This window comes from Diabrotica virgifera, chromosome 2, assembly GCF_917563875.1.
Source record: "Diabrotica virgifera virgifera chromosome 2, PGI_DIABVI_V3a".
NCBI classification, from domain to species: Eukaryota; Metazoa; Arthropoda; class Insecta; order Coleoptera; family Chrysomelidae; genus Diabrotica; species Diabrotica virgifera.
Window position 1 is genome coordinate 59,062,097 of NC_065444.1, and position 24,131 is coordinate 59,086,227.

Genomic DNA, 24,131 nt, shown 5'->3' on the forward strand with positions numbered 1-24,131 from the left:
TTAACAATTCAATTGTTGCTAAACTGTTCATTCAATTACCATCGGCTTCTGGAATTATAATCTATACAAAAAGAGCTTTTATATTACCAAGATATGTAATTATTGACAAACAATTACTTATCTAAAATTTTAGTTGAAAATTAAAGATTTTGTTGGAAAAACCCGCATTTTCCGGGGAAAATTTTCGTCGAAGTAAATAGGGAAAAACACGTCTCTTTGTAGAATTTAATTACGGTGAATTTTTATTTGAGTGTTTTTGGTGTAAAGTTAAAATCTTTACAGTTATAGAGCAAGAATTGAAAAAAAACACGATTTTCGGGCGCCATTTTGTTTATAAAAAAAGTAGCACACTATCTGCGGACTTTGCATACCTATATTATTAATATATGTATACAATCATAAGATTCGATTGCAGCAATAAAATTGCTGGTAAATCACTTTTCCCAAAAATGGCCTATTCTCCGATAATCTGCCCAGACTAATTATTACAAAATGTCAATAATAAATTATAAAATTTTGATAAAAGTACCTATTTGTTGATAATTTTTCGCATAAGTACTTACGTATATTATAAGGGCGCCAAATACGCTAAGACGCACCATATAGAGAGACGTGAATAAGCGGCGCGGCGGCTTAAACGTCGAGTGGATGCACATAATTAACAATTAAAAAACAACGGTCTATATTGAAATAAGCCCTGAATAACTCGTCAGAATCTTGAAATTGAATGTTTAAACTTGAATTTATGCACCTAACAACCTCAGAAATAATAGTTTAAAACATGAGTTTTAAGCCTCCAAAATGCGTATTTTCGTATTTTTTTAGATTTTAAATCGCTTATTATAACTCAAAAACTTCATAACATCAACTTTTGAGAAAAATGAAAACGGGTCTTTTTGTTTGGAATGACTCGAAAAATATTTTCCCGGTCAAAAAATGTGATCTTTTGAATTTGTTTAAAAAAATTGTCAAGAAGGTACAAAAATCAAATTGATTATATTCTGGTAAACAGAAGATTGAAGACTTCAGTCAAAGATGTAGAAACCAATCTTAGTCCTGATTGTGAGTCAGATCACAAATTACTTGGAGCAGAATTTAAAATAAAGCTTCACAGAGCGACAAAAACAACAAGCACAGCCAGTAAGTATTAAAGACCTAAGCAAATTCCAATTGGCTTTAAAAATAAGGACACCAGAAAAAACTTAAATCGATACAAAAGAATTATTAATTAATCCCAAAGAAAAATTATAGAAAATAGCCAAAAGACTCAAACTAAAAAATACGCCAAAGAATAGCTGAAACAATAAAGGATATAGGAAAGACGGAATCCACGTTATTCACGCAATGTGTGAAGGGATATGGAATACGAGAAAATTACCATCTGATTGGTGTAAATCCGTGTTTATTTCAATCTATAAAAAAAGATCCCCAACAGATTCTGGGTATTTATACCCAAAATTATCATTGCAGTCTCTTTTTTGGTATTTTGGCTCCTTCTATCTTGCGAGCTTTCTTCTTCTTCGTGTGCTTCATCCTTTAAGCACATTGGCGATCATCCTGTTTCATTTTACTCTGTATGCAGCGGTTCAAAGAGTTCTATTCCTTTTATTCCACTTCACTACTATAAATTTTTGAACAAGGACGTGTATCGTCTCCCCGATTTTTCATTTCTTAGTAACGTGTGATCCAAAATTATTGTCACCATAGGTGGCTCTGAACGACAGAGATAGCTATACAGTGCATGTCTATTCTTAATTCAGATATACAAGTACTTTTTGTACTTTCCAGTTTACGTCAACTTTGCAGTGTACGTCAACTTAACAAGAAAAGTAAGGTTATGTAGAGATCTTGTTTGATTTTATTTATTATTGTTACTTATAATTTTGTTAATTCTTGTTATTTTTGATTAAAGTTCTGGTTTTGACTGATTTTTTATGTTAATCAAAATTAATTGATAAACCAATGATATAAATTCAAATTAAAACAAGACATACGTAATTTTTTGCACGGCTAGCTTTGATCCCAATAATTGTGGATCGCTCGTTATGTAACCAAAGTAGCTCATTTTTCTTTCCTTCATAATGTCGAGTATTTCTTTTTTTATCTTTCTTAATGTTTCCGTATTCTGTCTATGATGTTTTCCACATTCTTCGATAACACCACATCCCAAAGCTGCCCTTTTTTTTAGTTGCATCCGTAATTGTCCTGGCTTCAACTCCATATAAAGAACAGAGGTGTAACCAGGATCATCCTAAGTGGGCGGGGGGTAGGAGGGGCGGTTATAACTACTTGATGGTCTCTGGGGGGTATGGAATAGTAATGGTATTAAGCGTATAGAGCTCAAAGTATGATGTAGAAGAAGAGAGAATACATAGCATCTCAATAATCTAGTTTCTATTCCCAGGTTTCCATTGCACGATACTGCTTTCATCTTATTGAAAGCGCTTCTGGCCATCTCCATTTTCTTTCATGGCTACAGTCCCATTGTTCATTTAGCTCACGTTCCAAGTAATTGTATCTGGGTACTTTCTCTCTTTTCTTTTAACATAGATTGTTTCGTCTTCAATCTTGTTCTTACTAACAAACATAGTTTTGTAATTTTTTTGCGTTTAGAGCCATTCCATACCTCTCGCAGAACTGTGTGGTGCGAATAAGTTTATTTTCTTCACCAAATGTTTCTTTATTGATAATCTGAGAAGCGTCATCGTTAAAGTGAGAATCTAAAGACCGCGTCCCACCATCAAATAATTTGATCAAACAGTGTGAGCAAACTCCGGAAGTACGTCAAAGTGACGTCACAATTGCAGTTTTTTGAAATTCTAAAAATCTGTGCTCTCACTATCAGTCTAGTTTGATCAAATTTTTTGTATTGAGTTGTCTAACTTGTTTGTACTTTATTTAAAATTAAAATTTTTCATTATTATCCACAATGAACACTCAGGATGTGACGTCACTAACTGTCACTTTCAGTTTGATCAAACCAGTTTGATCAAATTATTTGATGGTGGGACGCGGCCATTAGTGGTCTAAGACCATGGGATAGTCTGTTTATAATAGCCAACGAATGAGGATACTAGTAGGATACTTTAATGAGGTGGTGTCCTTTGCTTTCTGAGTTCTGTATAAAGCTGATTAGTTACTTAGTTTTTTCAAAATAACAAGAGGATTTCTTTATAACATAAATGAAAAATCTACACAAACAATAATCAATATTTATTAAAAGATCAATTACTCAAAACTTACAATTAACACAAATATAATTATGTACAAGTACTCTTAAAGATATAATTTTTTTCGTGGTTATCAGTTCAATGGTTATAAGACTTTAAATTTCAAAATTTCACTAAATAAATTAAAACTGATGATAAATTCGGATTCATCGTCATTAGAAGATATGTGAGGAATATTATTAACCCAGAAAAAATCTAAAAAATACCTTTAATCATCATTTATTATGGCTATATATATTCTAAAGAGGTTCTCCATCTACCATTAATTGGCATTCTCTTATGTCTCTGACCACTTTCCTCCACAGTGGGACACCTAGATATTTCCTCTGGGGGACGGGGTGGGGCAGAGATGGCATGGGCCCCGAAATTTTTTTATGCTACCTCCATTTTGAGTCCTTAAAATTTGGATTTTAGTATAATTTAAAGTACTAAATATACCAGTGCCAAAGATTCAGGTATCTATATCTAAATATAATGAAAAATATTAATTTAAATCCTAAACTGTATTTTGAATAAACTAGTGTAAACAAATTAAATTTATAATAAAATGTCCAAACGGCGTTCCTTTAGAGCCAAATGGGTTAATACCTCGTCTTCATCTATTTGAATGTTCTGATGGATAAATATCAAAGTAAACCATTTAGTCCCTCTTCGCACAATTTTTAAAATAAGTCTTTAGTACTTTCAGAGATGAAAATGACCTTTTACATGTATACGTTGTTATAAAGGTAAGGTGGCCATTATTAGCAGTAAATTATAAACAAGAGGAATTAAATTCTTGTTACAGATATCAAGAGCTTTAAGAGCATTTTTTGGTGTCACTTAAGTTTGAAATCTTTTACAAATTGTTTTCAAAGTATGATTTCTCCTTTTATGGTTGCGTCATCAAGTTTATCAAAATCTACTATTGTTCGTATTTTAACCAAGAGGAGTGATTAAAATTTACCGCGCTGTATTGCTTGTTTGTAATTGGTCCAACCGCAGGCAAGTTTACTCCACTGTTATAAAATTTTGACACTAATGACATTTATCAAATTTTGACACTAGTGACATTTCATAGGTTAATTAAGTTATATCGGCGATGTTTGTGTTTTCTGTGTTATTCCTTTAGCGACGTTTTAGTTTAATATAATATTTATGGATTACCGTTGAGGGCCGACTAGATCAACCAAGAAAGAAGATGTATTTGGTTATTATTCTAGTGACTTTCTTGGGTGTGAATCTGTCTTTTTAGTTTACTCCTCCTGGTTAAAAAATAAACTTTAGACTTTGAAACGATTTTCCTATCGTCTCATCATACTCATATTGTTCACTTAGTAAGTCCTGAACCGATTTTAAAATCTCTTTTGGATTGTACAATTTCATCAGAAAAGGAGATAAAAACAGACATATCTTCTGTAATATGCTTCTGGAGTAGAGGCTAGTATATTATTTCTCTTTGTTTGATAAATTACTGTTCTCGAAATAGACATATTAATACCAAATTCACTGCCAAGAGCTTATATTTGCCCAAAAATATTGGTCAAAGTTTCATCTGCATTTTGTCGTAACTGTTCTAATGATTCTTTCTTTTTTCTGCAGATTCAACAGTTAAACGAATATAATACTTTCCATCCCGGTACCTCCCGCTTCACCCTCCAAATACCAGGAGTCAAGTGTGCTCCAGTACGAGGTAGTTGCAACACGCTCGTTGCTCCCTCAACGCCACTCCAAAGGGTCAAATGTGACCTCAGACGGTCAACAAGTAATCTCTCGGTTGAGTCTCCAGTGTTGCCGTCTACACCCAAAAGTGAACAGTGTGAATCCACGTAAAAGTGTCAACAGTTCCGTCAGGGACAAGCAAATTAAGTAGAGCAACGCAACAGCTCTCTTTCTGTTGCACCTCGTTGCACCCTCAAAGATTCCGCCAAGGAATCTTACATCACATCAGTTATCAAGTAAGAAGAAGACGAGACCTCTCCGTTGCCTTCAAGACAACCAACCACACGGTTGCCACATCGTCTCCTCAGCCTGGACCGCGGTGTGAATTTGGACAGACAATCTATAGTGCGCACTCATAGACGTTTTTGAAAGACTCACTGTAACTATTGTTTGTTTTTTTACCAAGAGGAGTGATTCAAATTTACCGCGCTGTATTGCTTGTTTGTAATTGGTCCAACCGCAGGCAAGTTTACTCCACTGCTTTAAAATTTTGACACTAATGACATTTATCAAATTTTGACATTAGTGACATTTCATAGGTTAATTAAGTTATATCGGCGATGTTTGCGTTTTTTGTGTTATTCCTTCAATTTTTAGATTGTTAGTCTGCTTTTATATAAAAAGCAGTTGTTTTTGGAACTTTTTAGCGACGTATTAATTTAATATAATATTTATGGATTACCGTTGAGGGTCGACTAGATCAACCAAAAAAGAAGATGTATTTGGTTATTATTCTAGCGACTTTCGTGGATGTGAATCTGTCTTTTTAGTTTACTCCTCCTGGTTAAAAAATAAACTATAGTAAGCACGTATTGTTTTGTAGTTTTTTTGTTTCTCTCGATTAACACTAGTGTTGCATCCACCCATTTTGTTTATGTATGTTTTGTTCTCTTTCTCTTAGGTTTGTTTGTACTCTATTTGTCTACTGTCTATAAATATGTAGTTAGTGTCCTTCGTAAAAGCTCGTTCAAACCATAGTGTTTAAACCCCTCCCCCACATTTATTACAGGTACAGATAGCCTCAGATTTGTTCACAACCAGCACCTATAGTAATACAGTCTCTCTCTTTGTTAGGACGCTCTTTATGTGCGTCCTATGCGTTCTACGTTGTGATACTATTATCTCAACACTTGCTAAGCGGCAAAGTGAGTTCAAACACCGAGTTGACCACAAAGATACTCGAAAGAAGGTCAGATTTGTGAATTGCAGCCGACAACAACTGAGCATCAGTGGTAGTTTTGTTATCACTCCAGTTTGTAATAACATCTAATGGTTGAATGATGACAGGAAATAAGGAAATAAATGCATTAATTGAGTGACGTCTTTGAATCCTTCTACTTTCGGTTTTTGATCTACTGATCAATTTCATTTTGTGAAACATTTTGCCCTGGGGGGGGGGGTGTTTAACCAGCAAAACTCCCATGGGTGCGTCACTGTTCCTCCATGGTCTAACTCCAATAGATTTTAAATCGTCCTCTAGCTCGTTGTCCCATTAGCCCTCTTCGGTCAAAAACGGTTCTGACTATTACACACCTTCCTTCCGCCTGATTACATGCGTGCTACCAACTTTTACAATGTCAGATTCTCCAAAACTTCTATACGACTCAAAGTTGCAACGCCTGCGCCACAAACCTTGCTTTTATTCCTCCATATATTCTTCTGTGAAATTGTTTATTGGACATTTATGCGCAATTGCTAAACAGCAATAAACGTTGTTACCAAAAAGCAAATTCTGATAAGAACTCAATAAAAATATAAAAAATATTGTTTGGAAATTATTTTCTGGTGGTATTTCTGTGTTTACTTAAAATAATTTAATTCTTATGAGGTGGACTTCAATACCAAATTTTCAATTACAATGGTGCTTTATTCTCAATAAATATAGTAGATAACTACGAAAAGTATTGTCATGATAATCACGAAAATTAATTTAAATAATCCTTACAATTAAACCATTTCCATACTTAATCCTAAAATACATATAATTCTATAAGATATATAATTTCACTGTATCACAAATGAGTATTCGAATAAAATTTATTGAATAGTAACCACTATACTTTAAAACGTATATAAAAACCTTGTTTCGAAACTGTTTTAATTTCGAAAGGATTTTTCTAGATTTATACTTCAAAGTGTCTTCTACTCTTTTTGCCAATTGAAAACTTCCTGAAGAGGAAGAACTGACGAAATAGGGGAAACCCGGAAGAGAAGTGATTTAAGATACTAAGAAGAGTGGCTTAGCTCAGAAGAACAAATCAAATGAGAACAATGAACAATAGAGAGAATGAGACCTGTCAATACAAAAATTTAAGGCAACTAGATAACAACGCTGGAGATAGAGTGATATGAAGGTACGACAAGGAAAGAACAAGAAAGGCGCCAACTCGAACAGACCGCTCGGCTTTCTGGACCGAGAATTTAAAAAGTTCGAGATTTTGAAGTAACGAACGACAGGAAATAAATGACAATGACATTGAACAATGACCTGAAATACAAAATACTCACTATTTACCTTGTTACGCGGTGTGCTCCAAAAGTATCTGTATAAATCTCCCATTTCAATAACTTTTCAAAAACTTAATGCATACGGTTGTTAAGAAAACCAAGTTTTACTTTAAACTCAAAAACGGTTGTATGGAAACTATTCTGGTAAACCTTCTAACACAACACTGGAAAATCTTGAATGACTCGGGATCGAAAAAGATCGTCGTTTGACTACGAACTCGAAAGCCATCTTGGAAAGCCGAAAACTTTTATTTGCAGCAATTGGAAATGACCCGTGTGCATGCCAAATTCATTTCAGAATCGCCCAGAGTTGATCAGAAAGAGATTCGCTTAGAAGCAAATTTGGACAACTTGTAAATTCTTGCTAATCGTGAAAATATGCTTAAAAAGAACATCGCCAGTGACGAATCGTGGGTTCTTGGTTATGATTTCGAAATAAAATAACAATATTCACAATGAAAGCAGAGGTAAAGGAAGCATTAAGGAAATTAAAAAATAGAAAATCACCAGGAGAGGACAGAATATCGAATGAACTCTTAAAGTAAGGAGGACAAGATGTGGCCAAGCAACTATTAAAACTAATCTAAAAAATAATAGAACAAAACAGAATACCACAAGAATGGAGATCAAGCATCCTAATACCTCTCTTCAAAAAGGAAGAAAAATAGGACCCGGAAAATTACACAACACTAAAATTAACGACCAAAGTGATAACAAACAAACTGAATAAAATTATAACATTAGCAGAAGAACAACAAGGTTTTAGGTAGGGAAGATCATGCACCGGCAGCTATACATATTTATAATGAGGCAGGTTCAAGAGAAATCATTAGAATACAACAAACCGGCATATTTATGTTTCGTGGACCTTAAGAAGGCATTTGACAGGGTAAAATTAAAGAACGTTATCCATTTATTGTACACAAGAGAGGTGCCTCTAGGAATAATTAAAACGATCGAAAATCTACCAGAACAACACAATAAAAGTAGATGAAGTACTAACTCACCCAATTGAAGCTGGCAATGGGATAAGACAGGGAGACTCCCTGAGCCCTCTATTGTTCAACCTGATCATGGATGAAATAATAAAAAAACTAAGACCTAAAAAAAGATACCAAATGGGAGAAACACAACTTAAAATAATCTGCTACGCAGACGACGCAATACTAATTTCTCAAACTAGTCTACATCTGAAAACTCATCTAATAAGATGTAAATTAGAGCTAGAGGGACAGATAATAGAGCAAGTCATGGAGTTTAAATATTTAGGCATCACACTATCTAGCTACGGATAGCTCGAAACAGAAGTGGAAGATCAAGTGAATAGAGCAAACAGAGCCACATTTTGCCTGAATGACACAATATTGAGAAATAAAAATATCGGAAAAGAAATGAAAGGCACAATTTACAAGACAGTCATCAGACCAATCAATACAACATACGCAGCAGAAAAACGACCTGATACAGAAAGGACAAAAAGAATGCTAGAAACAGCAAATATGAAAACCCTTCGAAAAATCGATGGTAAGACACTATGGGATAGAGCTAGAAGTGCAGATATACGACGGTGATGCAAGGTAGACAGCATTAATAACTGGGTAAAAAACAGAAGAGTAGAATGTAGAATGGAACGACCACATAAGCCGAATAACAATAAATAGAGTAGCAAGGACGGCGAGAGACAGTTCCCCAATAGGAAGACGATCAGTGGGAAAACCAAGAAAACGATGGAATAACAACTTACTGGAGGCCCATTGAAAAACAGACAGAGTCATGTCTACACAAAAAAGAAGAAGAAGAAGAAGACAATCTATCATTATTTATCCAGATTATAAAAAAAGTGTTGTGCACCATGAATATATGATGCAGCGCGTGATGTGATGTGAACAGCGACATATACACCGAATTTAAAATACACTGAGCAATAGAAGTATTTAAAGCACGCATGGAAGCATATTGTTAAGACGAATACCGGATACTCATGAGGATCAATTACTTTTGAGACAGACCAAGACAAGATGACTTTTGAAGTCATTCACTTATTAAAAAGACTAGAACGATTCTTAAAATACGTATTAATTAAGTATAGTGGCTACCATAGCAGCAAATCAAAATAATTCAAGTTTAAATGCATATCAAGCGTGTTTTTAAACAAAAAACGCTTGTTGGAATAGTATAGGTCATTTCTTTTAGAAGCATGTTGTTTTTGGCAATCAACACAACTAATAATTACTATCATAAAAATTATAAAGGAGGCCTTAAGCAACATAGATACACAAACCATGCAGATAAATTGAAGAAAGGGACGGATGAGTTTAAAATCTTCCTTACTTAATCAGACGAAGCATAATCTTAAAAATAAAACGAAAAACCGAGTAAATCTTTAAACATTGACGGGTTTATCCTGAATTAGCCCAGTACTGGCTATTGCTAATAGATGTCGTGTGCTGGAACCGCTTGTGTAACTGTCACCGCTACTGCGCATACTTGCGTGCGACATGGGAGTCCCCGGTAGGCGTTGGGGAGTACTTTCCACGGAACTGGTGTTAGTTCCTTCGTACAAAGGTGCTGAAGACGGAGCTGGTTCGTCGGGGGTGTAATAATCAGATTCATCGCCTCGTTCGCCTATAAAAGTGTACATAAGTCAATTACAAGAATTATAAATGTCAAGAAATAACGTTCTTACTATGAAAACAAGACCTTTATATCAAATGTAAAAATCAAAAAATTAATCTTAGTACTAAGGAACCAATCATATATAACAGGGGGGCTGAAAAGTTCGTAGGCTAACATAGAAAGACATTTTATTTTATTATTCAATATAGTTACCTTTGAGGGTGATACAACGATTATGGCGGTCATACGAGTTTTCAGTACCATTTTTATAATACAATTTGTCTTTAGCCTCAAAATAAGCCTCAGTTTCGGCGACTTACTCTTCATTGGTGCTAAATTTCTTTCCAGCGAGCATTATATTGAGGTCAGCTAACAGGTAGTAGTCGCCGGGAGCCATATCTGGTGAATACGGTGGCTGCGGAGGCAATTCGAAGCCCAATTAATGAAATTTTGCCATCATTTTCATTAATTTGTTACACGGTGCGTTGTCTTGATGAACCACCACTTTATTTTTCTTCAAATGGTGCCATTTTTACGCGATTTCGTCCTTCAAACGCCCCAATATCGCAATGTAATAGTAGCTGTTAATAGTTCTTTCCTTTTCAAAATAGTCGATAAATATTATACCATGCGCATCCCAAAATACTGATGACATAACCTTGCCAGCCCACTATTGCGTCTTTCCACACTTTGGAGTCGGTTCATCACGTGCAGTCGACCCGGTAGACTGTCGATTGGACTCAGGTGTGAAATGATTGAGTCATATTTTATGCATTGTAATATATCGACATAAAAATTCGGTTTTATTACGATTGAATAGCTTTAAATACTTCCCAGAAACACCAATTCGTTGTTGTTTTTTATCGAGTATGAGCTCTCGCGGCACCCACTTTGCACAGAGCTTCCGCATACCCAAATAATCATGCACAATACGAGTATATCCAACACATTCCTTTCATACCTTTACAGTCTCAGCTTTCTCAAACAACTTCACTTTATGGTCATCAAAAATTATTTGTGGACTTTTTTCATATTTTCATCGGTAACAGCCTCTTTGGGGCGTCCACTGCATGCATTGCCCTCGGTGCTCACTTCGTCTTGTTTAAACTTAGCAAACCATTTCTCAACGGTTGATTTTCCTGGTGCAGAGTCCGAATATTGTTTATCAAGTCAAGCTTTGGCTTTAGCAGTATTATTTTTCTCCAAAAAGCAACCAATTATTAAGGTACGAAATACCTTTTTATCAATTTTTTTTAAAATAACATAAGTTGCTTCACTCTAAATGCTATATCTCATAAACTAATAGATCGATAGGTGTCAAATTTATTTTTTTTATGCAATTATGTTTATTTACAATCTACATCATTAAAAGAATATTAAGGTGATACAGTAGCGATCAACAGGTAGCCAAAACGCGTTTCAAGATTGCGGCTGTAATTTTGAATATTTTTTCGAGATATTTGGCACACGTATTCGTAATATAATAAAGAATGGCGGTACAGAGCCCAATTTGAAAAATATATTAATATGTGGAAATTACTCTGTAATTAAATACAATATTAAAAAAACGAGCCTGTACCGCCATTAAGAAGAACAAAAAATACACTTTCTTCAAATAAACTTTTTTATCCGATGCCCAGATTTTGTGTCATTTTGGAACTACTAATGAAATAAAAAATTTTAGTAGTTCCAAAATGACACAAATATCGGATAAAAAATTTATTTGAAGAAAGTGTATTTTTTTGTTCTTCTTAATGGCGCTACAGGCTCGTTTTTTTAATATTGTATTTAATTACAGAGTAATTTCCACATATTAATATACTTTTCAAATTGGGCTCTGTACCGCCATTCTTTATTATATTACGAATACGTGTGCCAAATATCTCAAAAAAATATTCAAAATTGCAGCCGCAATCTTGGAACGCGTTTTCGCTACCTGTTGATCGCTACTGTTTCCTCTTAAGTAAATTTGTTCCATGTTTTTGGGCATGAAGAAGAGACTTCCAATGATGTCTCATCTTATTCTATTTATGTTTAAGTTTTAAAATAGGTCCTGAGGCCAGGTTCTATCTAGTCTCCTTGTGGCAGGGCCATTATGGAATAATTCCCTTACTAACTCATTGTCATGGTATGTATGTCAAATTTATACACGCATCTTTTGAAGGTTAGGGCTGACTAAAAATCATATAGATTTAATACCAGTAGCGCCATCTATGCGTCAACCTACGAACTTTTCAGCCCGCCGATTAATATATAAAGTGGACATTTCCAAGTAGCGGTGAAACCTAGTTGTAATAAAATACTAGGGCGGTCCGAAAAGTACTTAGCCTTCAAAATAAAACCGAAAATTTTGGAAAAGTGGTGATTTATTTCTGAACGTAGTCTCCTTGCAGCTCGATATACCTACTTGATCCAGCGATACTCCACCTTCTTTAACGCGTCTGAAAAATACGTCACCTCTCGAGGTCTGCAAAGTAGGCATCCGTGGCGGTGATGAACTCCTCCTTCGACTTAAATTTCTGCTCGGCGAGTGACGTTTTCAAGTTTGGGAACAAAAAGAAGTCAATTTTAAGGAATAAAGAAACAGGAACTAAAATCCGTTACAAAGTGCTGCAGAATTGCTAAGAGCAAGACTAGCTGCAACACGAAAGAAATGTGCTGGCAGATGCACTTGTATATAAGCCAAAAAACGAAGTGGAAGTGGAACAAAAAGAAGTCGTACAGGGCCGAATCTGGAGAATACGGTGGATAGGACAGCAGTTAGTAGCCCAATTCGACCAATTTGGCCATGGCGACGGCGAATGTGTGAGCCGGCGCGTTGTCAAGTGGAAGAGTACTTTTTCTTCCCCAATTGGGGCTGTTTTTTTCTGAAATTCAGCGTCGAATTATCAGCCCAATAATGCAGCATAGTAAAGTCCTGTGACCGTTTTGCTCTTTTCCTGGAAGTGGATATAGATCACACCTTGTAAGTCCCAAAAAATGGTGGCCATCACCTTTCCGGCCGACTGGATAGTCTTTGCCCTCTTCGGAGAGCGTTCGCCGGATGAAGTCCACAGTGTCGACTGTTCCTTGGTCTCTGATGTGTACCAGTGGAACCATGTTTCGTTGACGGTTATGAAACAACTTAGACTACACCTATATTGGAACCCTATTTCTCCCGATCCTATCCGATGTACTATCATTGCACTATCGGATCGGGCTTCCCACTCCAGTATAGGCACTAAGCATTAACACCATGAGTTTGTTTTCAATCAGACGTCGGATCGGAAGAAATACGGATCCAATGTAGGTGCAGCCTTAGAAACTCATTTGGATTACGCTTTAACAGCCTCAGGCACTGCTCTGAATAAGTGGTCGCCTGATTTCATCACTACATTGTATTGATGAAAAACGAGGCTAGTTGTTAAAGTACCTAATTTTTTTATTATCCAACATAAGCGAATGAATCAAAGAACAAAATGTTAAAAAAACGTGAGGGTTTAGTTGGGTTTTAATTTCAGTATTTTTATAAATGCTAGAATATTCCACAGGCTGACGCGAACTTTGAGAAAAAATCACAGTTGGATTGGTACACCCGGTATACAATGTCAGTTTACCCGTCTAGCAACAATATTACTAGACCGATGTAGGGCTTTTCATTCACAGTCATTTGTTTCGAGCTTCTGTCATATGTCGTATAATACGTGTATATTAATTATTATACACAGATTATACAACATATGACAGAAGCTCGAAACAAATGACAATCGATGAAAAGCCCTATTGTTAAAGAATAAGGTTATAACATGTTAAAAAAATCACTTAAATCGGACAATAGGTATCGTTAAAACGTGACAGTTTTCATTAATACTATACTCTGTTTTTAAACTAGGAGGAGTAATTCAAATTTACGGCGCAGTAATGCTTGTTTGGAATTGGTCCAACCTCAGGCAAGTTTACTCCACTGTTATGAAATGTTTTGGCACTAATGACAATAGGGAACTTGCATAAAATTTTACATTCGAAAAAAATATTATAAATCACAACAGAACACAATTTAAAACATGTATCAAAGATAAAAATGTTTTGTTTGTCTTTCGTTTGGCCCCTAAAGACGATTAAAAATTCAAATTATACCAACCAGCCCAAAACGCGTCGTGACGTCATCGGGTTATATGTTTACATTTTGCACCAACAAAGTAAACAAAATTGTATATAATATTAAATTAGACATTATAGACGTCAATAGAAAATACAGTTATGTGACGTTACAAGTGTTTGTGATCGTTTGAACTATTCATAGAAAACTTGTACTTATACAAAATGGTTTTATTTTCCATAGTAAACCCTCTTTCCTTTCCTTCAATAACTATATCAAAGTATAATCTCAACAAACTGGTATATATTATTACAATGACATACGATAAATGTCATTAGAATATAAATATTTTTCCTTTATTCCGCGACGACGAGCTGGCCAAATACCCAAGTAGGTGGAGGCCAATAAACTAAAGAAGAAGAAGATGAATATACCTAAATATAACCATAAACGGAACCATATAGTTAAATTATGTGACGTCACGGGTCGTTTGAAGTATTCTAAAATAAAGAAGACTTTAAATTTGTACTTCTAAGTTATTATGAGTTTTTGAAGCGTGAAATTTTGGAAATCTCATTTTTATACAAAACTGAACATTATTATGTAATAAACAAAACTGTGCAAGTTCCCTATTATGCAATTTGGACACTATCGGCATTTCATAGGTTAATTAAGTTATATCAGCGATTTTTTGTGTTTTCTTTAATTTTTAGATTTTTAGGCTGCTTTTATATAAAAAACAGTTGTTTTTAGAACTCTTTAGCGATGTATTAGTATAATATAATGTTTATGGATTACCGTCGAAGGCCAATATGATCAACCTAAAAAGAAGATGTATTTGGTGATTTTTCTAGTGACTTTCTTGGGTGTGAATCGGTCTTTTTAGTTTACTCCTCCTGGTTTAAAAACCAAGCATAGTATATTCAAAATAAAAGAAAAGGTTTGTTTTGATACGTAAATCTTACCATAGGTCTTAGCTTTATCAGAAGTATTACGAGTCTCTTCTTGGTCAGTATCAGCATCATCGATAGCATCTACTACATCTTCCATATTCAGTGCTAAATTATTAGCGTTCTTGTTAGATCTGTCGATTTTTTGTAAAAGCGGAGATAATTTTTCAGTTTCGCTATCTTCGTCTACATTCTGGAAATTAAATAGGATGTCAAACAAAAAAATCGTACACGGCTTACGTAAACTAAAAGGAAAAACATCAAAATTTGAAGAATGTAAGGGGTCCGCCAATGACACGGGAAGGGAAGATTTAGTACATATTTTATTGTTAAATAATTATTCTTTTAATAAAATTTAACGTGAAGTAAAACTCCCTGGTGTAGTTGGTATATTTAATAAAATTTAAAAAAATTTTAAAAATCCAAAAGGATTACGTTCAGAACGTTTTCGGACTTATCAGTCCATCATCAGTGAACTCCCTGTCCTTGCTAAATAGCCACAATGCCAAACACTGGTTAAGATGTATGTTCCAACTATATATTAAAATTTGCAAAAGAATTTGGCCTAAATTGGATGCCAATGGATTACTACCAGCAACATGATGCTCTACTGTATCACATTAAGAGATTAGGTCTTTATTGAACCACGTTTAGTCTGTCAATGAATGTTTCAGTCTGTCATTGACAGACTAAACGTGGTTCAATCAGAGCCGAATTTAAGCCAGTGGGGGCAGGAGACCCTGGGCAGAATTGGAGTGGGGGCCCCTGGGCAGAATTGGTGTGGTGCCCTACCTCCTACCATTAAACCAATTGTTGTTATGACTATGGTATGGTTAAAGTTCGGGTACTTTTCGAGATTTTTTAACTGAAAATTCCTTGATTATGTCGAGCATGTCTAGTTGCTTTAAGGCATTGTGTTCAATGCTCATTATAAAGAGATCGTTCAAACGCTCTTGGCCTATCATAGACCGAAGTCGATTTTTAATTAACTTAAATTTTTAGAATTATCTCTCTCCACTGCAGTTAGTTACCATCAGAACTAAATATAAACGAAGTGTCACTACAACGTTTGGAACCGCATCATTCACATTTTTCTCTTTTAACCGTCGGTACATTTGAAGTTCTTTACTTATATTTGATGAGCCGATTTCCTCTTTAAATGAATTGAAAAATTCTACAAATTTTTACTAGTAGCCTAATAAAATAAAAAAAAGTCAAAATGTAAATTCGTACAGGTTAAAACAAATTTTATATCAAAGTTTAGGTGGGTACAAAAGATATTTTCAAGAAAGTATCCAAATCTTACAAGGGGATCATTGTTTAAATAATTAAAAAGGGGTAATTTTTGCAAAAAAAAAATACTTTTTTAGCTGCTGAGGTAATCTACTTATCGATGAAGGTCTATGGGATTTTTTTCTGCAAAGTTGAAGAGAAAATCTTTCACACAAGGCTTACTAAGTTAAATTTGACATCATATTTATTTAAATAATTGTATATAAAACTTTAAAAACAAATTTGCAAAAAAATATTTTTAGCGTTTTAAATAAGCACTATAAATATCCTTTTTTACAGACTAAGTTGCACTATGTTACCAGTATTAAGCAAAAAAAATTGGTCAAAAAATATTTAATATTTTTTGAGATATTGAATTTGTTTATTAAATGTTACTATATTTTCAATTGCAAAAACGCGGTTGTTGCCAAAGAAATATTCACCTGCTTAACATCTCATTATTTTTATTTTTATGTATATTTTCGATAAATGTATTGATAAATTCAAATTTCAATTAAACTGCCCCCGAAAATGGCATTTGAAAATTATTCAAATTTGTTTATAAATTGTTTTTTTAGTAACGTCGCGGGGATTAAGTATTTTGAAATGCCGTTTCGATAATTGGGTTCCTGGGAATTTTTTACTAATTATCAAAATTTTTTTGTCGTTTTTTCTTCTTCTTTTTTTTCTTGGAGTTATATTACTACGGCCCATTTTAGAGTTAAATTTTATTAAGAATCTCGAATCGCTGAGTTGTAGATTCTAGACCTAAAAATATTAAGATTTAACTAAAATCTCTTACATAAAATGTGGCTACTTACTGAGTTACAGGGTGTTTTATTTAAATATTTAAAAATTATTTTTACCAAGTACTTTAAAACTATTTGACGTATCCTTATCATACTTGGCAGAAAGTGTAGCTATTATACACCCTACTAAATTGTGATTAATAAAGGTTTCTAGCTAGTGCCAGAGGCGTACGACAGGGGATAGTGAATGATTGACCCTTCCCAAATTCTACGCCACTGAGTGAATTATTATTTTAGCGAAATTTTTCGATTCTCCAATACTTTGTATGTAAATAACTTTATTGGTATCGATAAAGTCATCAGTTTGAGAGATATTGGAAGTTTAAAATTAATGAATGAATGAATCAAAATAACTAGGCCGTTTCATTTTTAACGTCCAATATCTCGAAAACTAATGACTTAATCGTTACCAGTAAAGAGTATATTATTTAAATAGAACGTGTTAGAGAATCGAAAAATTTCGCTAAAATAGTAATTCCCTCAGTGGCGTAGAATTTGGGAAGGGTCAACCATTAACTATCCCCTGTCGTATGCCTCTGGTAGTAGCTAGAAACTTTTGTTTATCACAATTTAGTAGACTGTATAGTACCCACACTTTCTGCCAAGTATGATGAGGATACGTCAAATAGTTTGAAAGTACTTGGTAAAAATAATTTTTAAATTTTTAAATAAAACACCCTGTAACTCAGTAAGTAGCCACATTTTATTTAAGTGATTTTAGACCAATCTTAATATTTTTAGGTCTAGAATCTACAACTTAGAGATTCGACATTCTTAATAAAACTTAATCCTAAAAGGGCCCGTTGTAATAGAACTCCAAGAAAAAAAAAAGAAGAGGAAAAAAAGACAATAAAATTTGTTAATTAGTGAAAAATTCCCAGGAATCCAATTATCGAAACGGTATTTCAAAATGTTTAATCCCCGCGACGTTATTAAAAAAACAAATTATAAACAAATTTGAATAATTTTCAAATGCCATTTTAGGGGGAAGTTTAATGTAAATTTGGATTTATCAATACATTTATCGAAAATATCCAAAAAAATAAAAATAATAAGATTTAATACAGGTGAATACTTCTTTGGCAACAACCGCGTTTTTGCAATTGAAAATAGAGTAACATTTAATAAACAAATTCAATATCTCAAAAAATATTAAATATTTTCGGACCAATTTTTTTTTGTTTAATACTGATAACATAGCACAACTTTTTCTGTAAAATAAGATATTTTATAGTGCTTATTTAAAACGCTAAAAATAATTTTTTGCAAATTTGTTTTTAAAGATTTATGTATAATTATTTAAATAAATAGGGGGTCAAATTTAATTTTGTAAGTCTTATGTGAAAAATTTACCCTTCAACTTTGCAGAAAACAATCCTATACACCTTCATTAGTAATTGAATGACCTCAGCAGTTAAAAAAGTAAGTTTTTTGCAGAAATGACCCCTTTTTAATTATTTAAACAATGATCCCCTTGTATGATTTGGATACTTTCTTGAAAATATCTTTTGTACCCACCTAAACTTTGATATAAAATTTGTTTCAACCTGTACGAATTTACATTTTGATTTACATGTAGTGTAATTTTATTTTACTAGACTATAGTTCGACACCTAGTTTTTTATCTAAATCATTGCTATAATTGTCGGTAAGCTTCAGTGAGTGAGCTTCAATTTCATTGGGAGTTTAATTTTCCAAATAATGTAAAAATCCAAAATTGGAATGAATGGATTCATATGCCGAAAGCCTATGACTTGAAGAGGAAATGAAGTGATCTATAATAGCTATAAAATTTTGAGTCCTAAATTTCTCTGATGTTGTCATTTCAGTCTCTGAAATATTCCTTAAAAGAATATAAATTTTTTAATTGATTTAAGTGCCGCCACTCCTGAATTAAGGTCAATATTTGGATCTTGGAGAATACAACTTGTGCTGTTTGCTCTCTCTAAGATTTCATTCCAAAATATTGCAAACATCCCTGTTTTCAGTAAACACACTCGATTATACTTACAAACCATTTGTATCGCTACGAGTTTCAAATTGTTGCCCATCGTCTTTTGAAATTTTGGATAATACTCCTTTAATCTGATTATAACCTTTAACTAGTTCTTTTGCGGCATCACTTCTAGACGACCATATAGTAGTATTTGCCCTTTTTTAGGAACAATAATATTTCTGCCCTGGTCGGCGTTGCTCTCGCTTAAAGACGTTTTTAAACATTCGATCAACAAGTTGTATCTATATGTAGAGGAAGTGAAAAATAGATAGGGTTCATACAGTCCTTAAAAAAATCAAAGAATTCTATGGCAGCAGGACAACACTTAGCTGCAGCTTTAGCAACTAAATTTAGAGAGTGGGCGACACATGGAATCTACAACGCCAAGATATTGTGTTATCAAATTTTAGCTGAGCACCATTGTATTTTCCACTCATAATAACTGACGCATTGTCGTAGGACTGTCCCCTGCAGCTTTTCAAATCGATATCATCTTCTTGCAAGAATGTCTTAAATATATCTTTTGCTTTATGACCGTAATTTGCCAAAAATACATTTTTAATAAGAGAGAAACCTTCCATATTCCATATAACGAAATATTACAGTTAATTGATTGACAAAAATTATTCTATGTGAATAATGTGCTGATTTTTTTAAGTTTGGGGTTTTGTGGTGGCCCCCAAAATGTGGGGCCCCGGACAGCTGCCCAGCCTGCCCCCTTAAATCCGGCCCTGGGTTCAATGAAGACCTAATCACTTAAAAAAATCTCTTAATGTGATACAGTAGAGCATCATGTTGCTGGTAGTAATCCATTGGCATCCAATTTAGACCAAATTCTTTTGCAAATATATAGTTGGAACATACATCTTAACCAGTGTTTGGCATTGTGGCTATTTAGCAATTACAGGGAGTTCACCGAGGATGGACTGATAAGTCCGAAAACGTTCTGAACGTAATCCTTTTGGATTTTAAATTTTTTTTTAATTTTATTAAATATACCAACTACACCAGGGAGTTTTACTTCACGTTCAATTTTATTTAACTAGATGGTATACAGCCAACCTTCGGGTATTATCCCGTTTTATTTTTATTTATTCTTTTAATATCTTTTAATACATTAATAGGAAGTAAGAGAATGGCCATTTGAATTCTAATACAAAAAAAAATAATTTTGACCATACCTATACATGCCGCACACCACACACCCCCGCACAAGATGGACCCTTCTTCTTCTTCATGTGCCTTGTCCGTTCCGAACGTTGGCAATTAACATGGCTATTCTGACTTTCTTTATGGCAGATCTAAATAGTTCGGCAGATGACAATCCGAACAATTGCCGCAAGTTTTGGAGCCACGAGTGTCTCCTTCTCCCTGGACCCCTTCTGCTGTCTATTTTCCCTTGGATAATTAGCTCTAGTGCTCTATATTTATTGTGCCTCATAACGTGACCCAAGTATTCCAACTTTCTTTTCATCATCATCATCATTCTCTTAGCATTATCTCTATGCGGGGTCGGCTTCCCTAATTGCATTTCTCTACACAATTCTATCTTGGGTCATATCAATGTTAATCCCCTTTACCAACATGTCCTGCCTTATCGTCTCCCCCCAGGTCTTCTTTGGTCTTCCTCTCCTACTCCTTCCAGGAAGCTGCACTTCAGCTATTCTTCGTATTGGATGATTAACGTCTCGACGTTGAACATGACCAAACCATCTTAACCTATGCTCTCTCATTTTGGCATCATTTGGTGCCACACCTAGACTTCCCCTAATATACTCATTTCTAATTTTATCCTTCTTTGTCACTCCACTCATCCATCTAAGCATTCTCATTTCCGCCACATGCATTCTGTTAAATCTCAAACATTCATTATTCATATCCGATATTTAACAGTATATTTTTATCACCCCGTATATCACATCAACCAATTTGTTATTATATTTAAACATGTGCGGGTTATTTAATTTGTTTAATTGTTGCAATTCATAAACAATATTTTCGGCAATGGACAATAATTTAGCTGACTAGGGCCGGTTTTTCAGTGCTGGGTTAACCTATTTATTTTTTGGTCACCGAAATATTCATGGTAAATCAGTGTTTCAGTACTAGGTTAGAGCCTAAACTCGTTTAAGTTAACCAGGATTTTAACCAATCCTCGTTAAATGGTTTAACTCCGAATTTTGCGGTTACGCTTGCGCATTGGTGCAGTGAATGAACCATGTTTATTTTTTTGAGTACCTGCCTGACAGAAGGGATTAGTTGGGTTATGTTATTTTCTTTCATCGCGGGAAGTATTCTAATACCTCCTTATTTTTATGACGAGATTATTATTATTGAAATTATAAATTATTATCGTTATTATATAGGAAGGTATTATAAGGAAATATATTTAAATATAACTGTAACAGGTACCTAGGTTTACACTTACTGTAACAGGATTTAATGCATGATTCCTAGTAATATTTTAAAAATATTATTTTATATTTGTCTACACAGCAAAATACTTAATTATTTACCAAAGAGTCTGACTTCTTATTTCCTGGTCAATCTGTTCAAATAGTGATAAGACCGTGGTCTTTGACAAACAGAATCGCCAGAAAAGTCTAAATCGTCCCAGTAATTCTAATTCTCTTCTGTTATGAAACCGAGGTAGACGTTATGAACTAAACAAAGATTGCTAACTTGATATTGCATTGCATTAATCATTTTTTTTAATTTGGTTATGAAATTGTCTTTTATTTATTTTTCTGTCAAATTGATCATTATTTCTCGAATTGCACATGCGCACGTACAGTTACTGCTGCCAACAGAAGAAAAAAAGTGGTTAGCTAACAGAGCCTATTTTACTTTAAATCAGGCTCGAGGCACTACTTAATTTTCGGGCCCCTAACAAAAATTTATATAAATAGTAATAATAATAATAACTTTTTTAAATGTATTAATTATTTAATGGAAATATAGTTGCACCAAAAATTTAAATTTTTAAAATTGCAATTTTTAATTAATAAAATTTTTAATATTTAATATACAGGGTGTTTCATTAATAATTGTCCATATAGTAACGGGAGAAACCTTAGCAGAAAATACGACGATTTAACCTAAAACACTTAAATAAAATGTAGTTCCTTACTGAGTTACAGGGTGTTTTATCTAAAAATTTAAAAATTATTTTTGCTCAGAATTTTAATACTATTCGACGTATCCTTTTCATACTTAGCAGAAAGTGCGACTACTAGACCCCCTACTAAATTATGATAAACAAATGTTTCTAGCTACTACCAGAGGCGTACGACAGGGGATGGTGAATGGTTGACCCTTCTCAAATTCTACGCCACTGGTGGAATTACTATTTAAGTGCCATTTTTAGATCCTCCAATACTTTCTACGTAAATAATGTACTCTTTATTGGTAACGATAAAGTCATTAGTTTTCGAGATATTTGAAGTTAAATATGAAGCGGCACAGTTAATTTGATTAATTTATGATATGATTCATATGATTAAAATTTAAAAATTATTTGTACCCAGTATTTAAAACTATTTGGCGTACCCTTATCATACTTGGCAGAAAGTGTAGGTACTGTACACCCTACTCAATTAAGATAAATAAACGTTTCTAGCTACTACCAGAGGCGTACGACAGGGGATAGTGGCTGGTAGACCCTTCCCAAATTCTACGCCACTGACGAAATTGCTATTTTAGTGTAATTTTTTGATTTTGCAATACTTTTTATGTAAATAATATACTCTTCATTCGTAACGATAAAATGATTAGTTTTCGAGATATTTGAAATTGAAAATGAAGCGACACAATACATTAATCAAAATAACCGTGTCCTTTCACTTTTAACTTCAAAGATCTCGAAAACTAATGACTTTATCGCTACAAATGAAGAGTGTATTATTTTCATAGAAAGTATTGGAGAATCCAAAAATTGAACTAAAATAGCAATTTCGCCAGTGGCGTAGAATTTCGAAAGGGTCAACCATTAACTTTTCCTCTAGTACGCCTCTGGTAATAGCCAGAAACGTTTGTATAACATAGTTTGGTAGTTTGTACAGAACCTATACTTCCTGCCAAGTATGAAAAGGATACGTAGAATAGTTTTAAAATGCTGAGCAAAAATAGTTTTTAAATTTTTAGATAAAACACCCTGTAACTCAGTAAGGAACCACATTTTATTTAAGTGTTTTAGGTTAAATCTTCGTATTTTGTGCTAAGGTTTCTCCAGTTACTATATGGACAATTATTAATGAAACACCCTGTATATTGCAATAAAAAAATTTATATTTCAATAACTAAAAATTGTTTGAAGTGCAAAGATTACCGTGAAGTTTCTCTATAGTATGTACAGCATATAAAGTCCTCACTTAAGTATAGTATAAACCAGCGGCTCCAACCACTAGCAGAAAATATTATTGGAGAGTTTCAGACGGGCTTCAGATGGGGAAGATCGACAATGGACCAAATGTTTACAGTCAAGCAGGTCTTGAACAGGACATTGATGTTCACAACGTGTTTGTTAACTTCAAACAGGCATACGACTTAGTCGAAAGGAAGAGACTATATCTACTTTGGCTGGATTCGCAATACCACACAAGCTAATTAGGCTCATTAAAGACACAATGGATGAAATTCAGGCATGTGTATGAGCACAAAACCACCTGACAGACTTTTTCAAAATCTCGTAGCATTTGAAGCAAGGACATGGGCTGGCCCAAACATTGTTTAACCTGGGCACTGGAGTATGCGGTTAGGCAAATGCAGACTGGACGAGGAAACCTACTGACCAACAGAACCGTTCAACTGGCCGCTTATGCCGATGATATTAATATTATGAATAGAACATCAACAGGAGCGTAAGAAACATACGCAGAGTTAAAACCGCAAACGAAAAGGCTAGGTTTGGAAATTGACACAGAAAAAAACAAAAATAATGATACAGACGAGAAGAAATATAGTCCCACAAAA

The 24,131-nt window shown here is 34.0% G+C and overlaps 1 protein-coding gene across 2 annotated transcripts in view; it reads right to left on the bottom strand.

The window, feature by feature from the left end:
• Positions 1 to 3,198: 3,198 nt before the first annotated feature.
• Positions 3,199 to 24,131, bottom strand: part of LOC114337747 (E3 ubiquitin-protein ligase MGRN1) — a 73,435-nt gene continuing 52,502 nt past the window's right edge. For both annotated transcript variants that reach the window (XM_028288286.2, XM_028288277.2), the window contains exons 9-10: positions 15,099 to 15,276; positions 3,199 to 10,064 (exon numbers count right to left, since the gene is read on the bottom strand). In XM_028288286.2, coding sequence (XP_028144087.2) covers positions 9,823 to 10,064; positions 15,099 to 15,276 — 420 coding nt within the window. In that variant the 3' untranslated portion in view covers positions 3,199 to 9,822. The remainder of the gene's footprint in view (positions 10,065 to 15,098; positions 15,277 to 24,131) is intronic.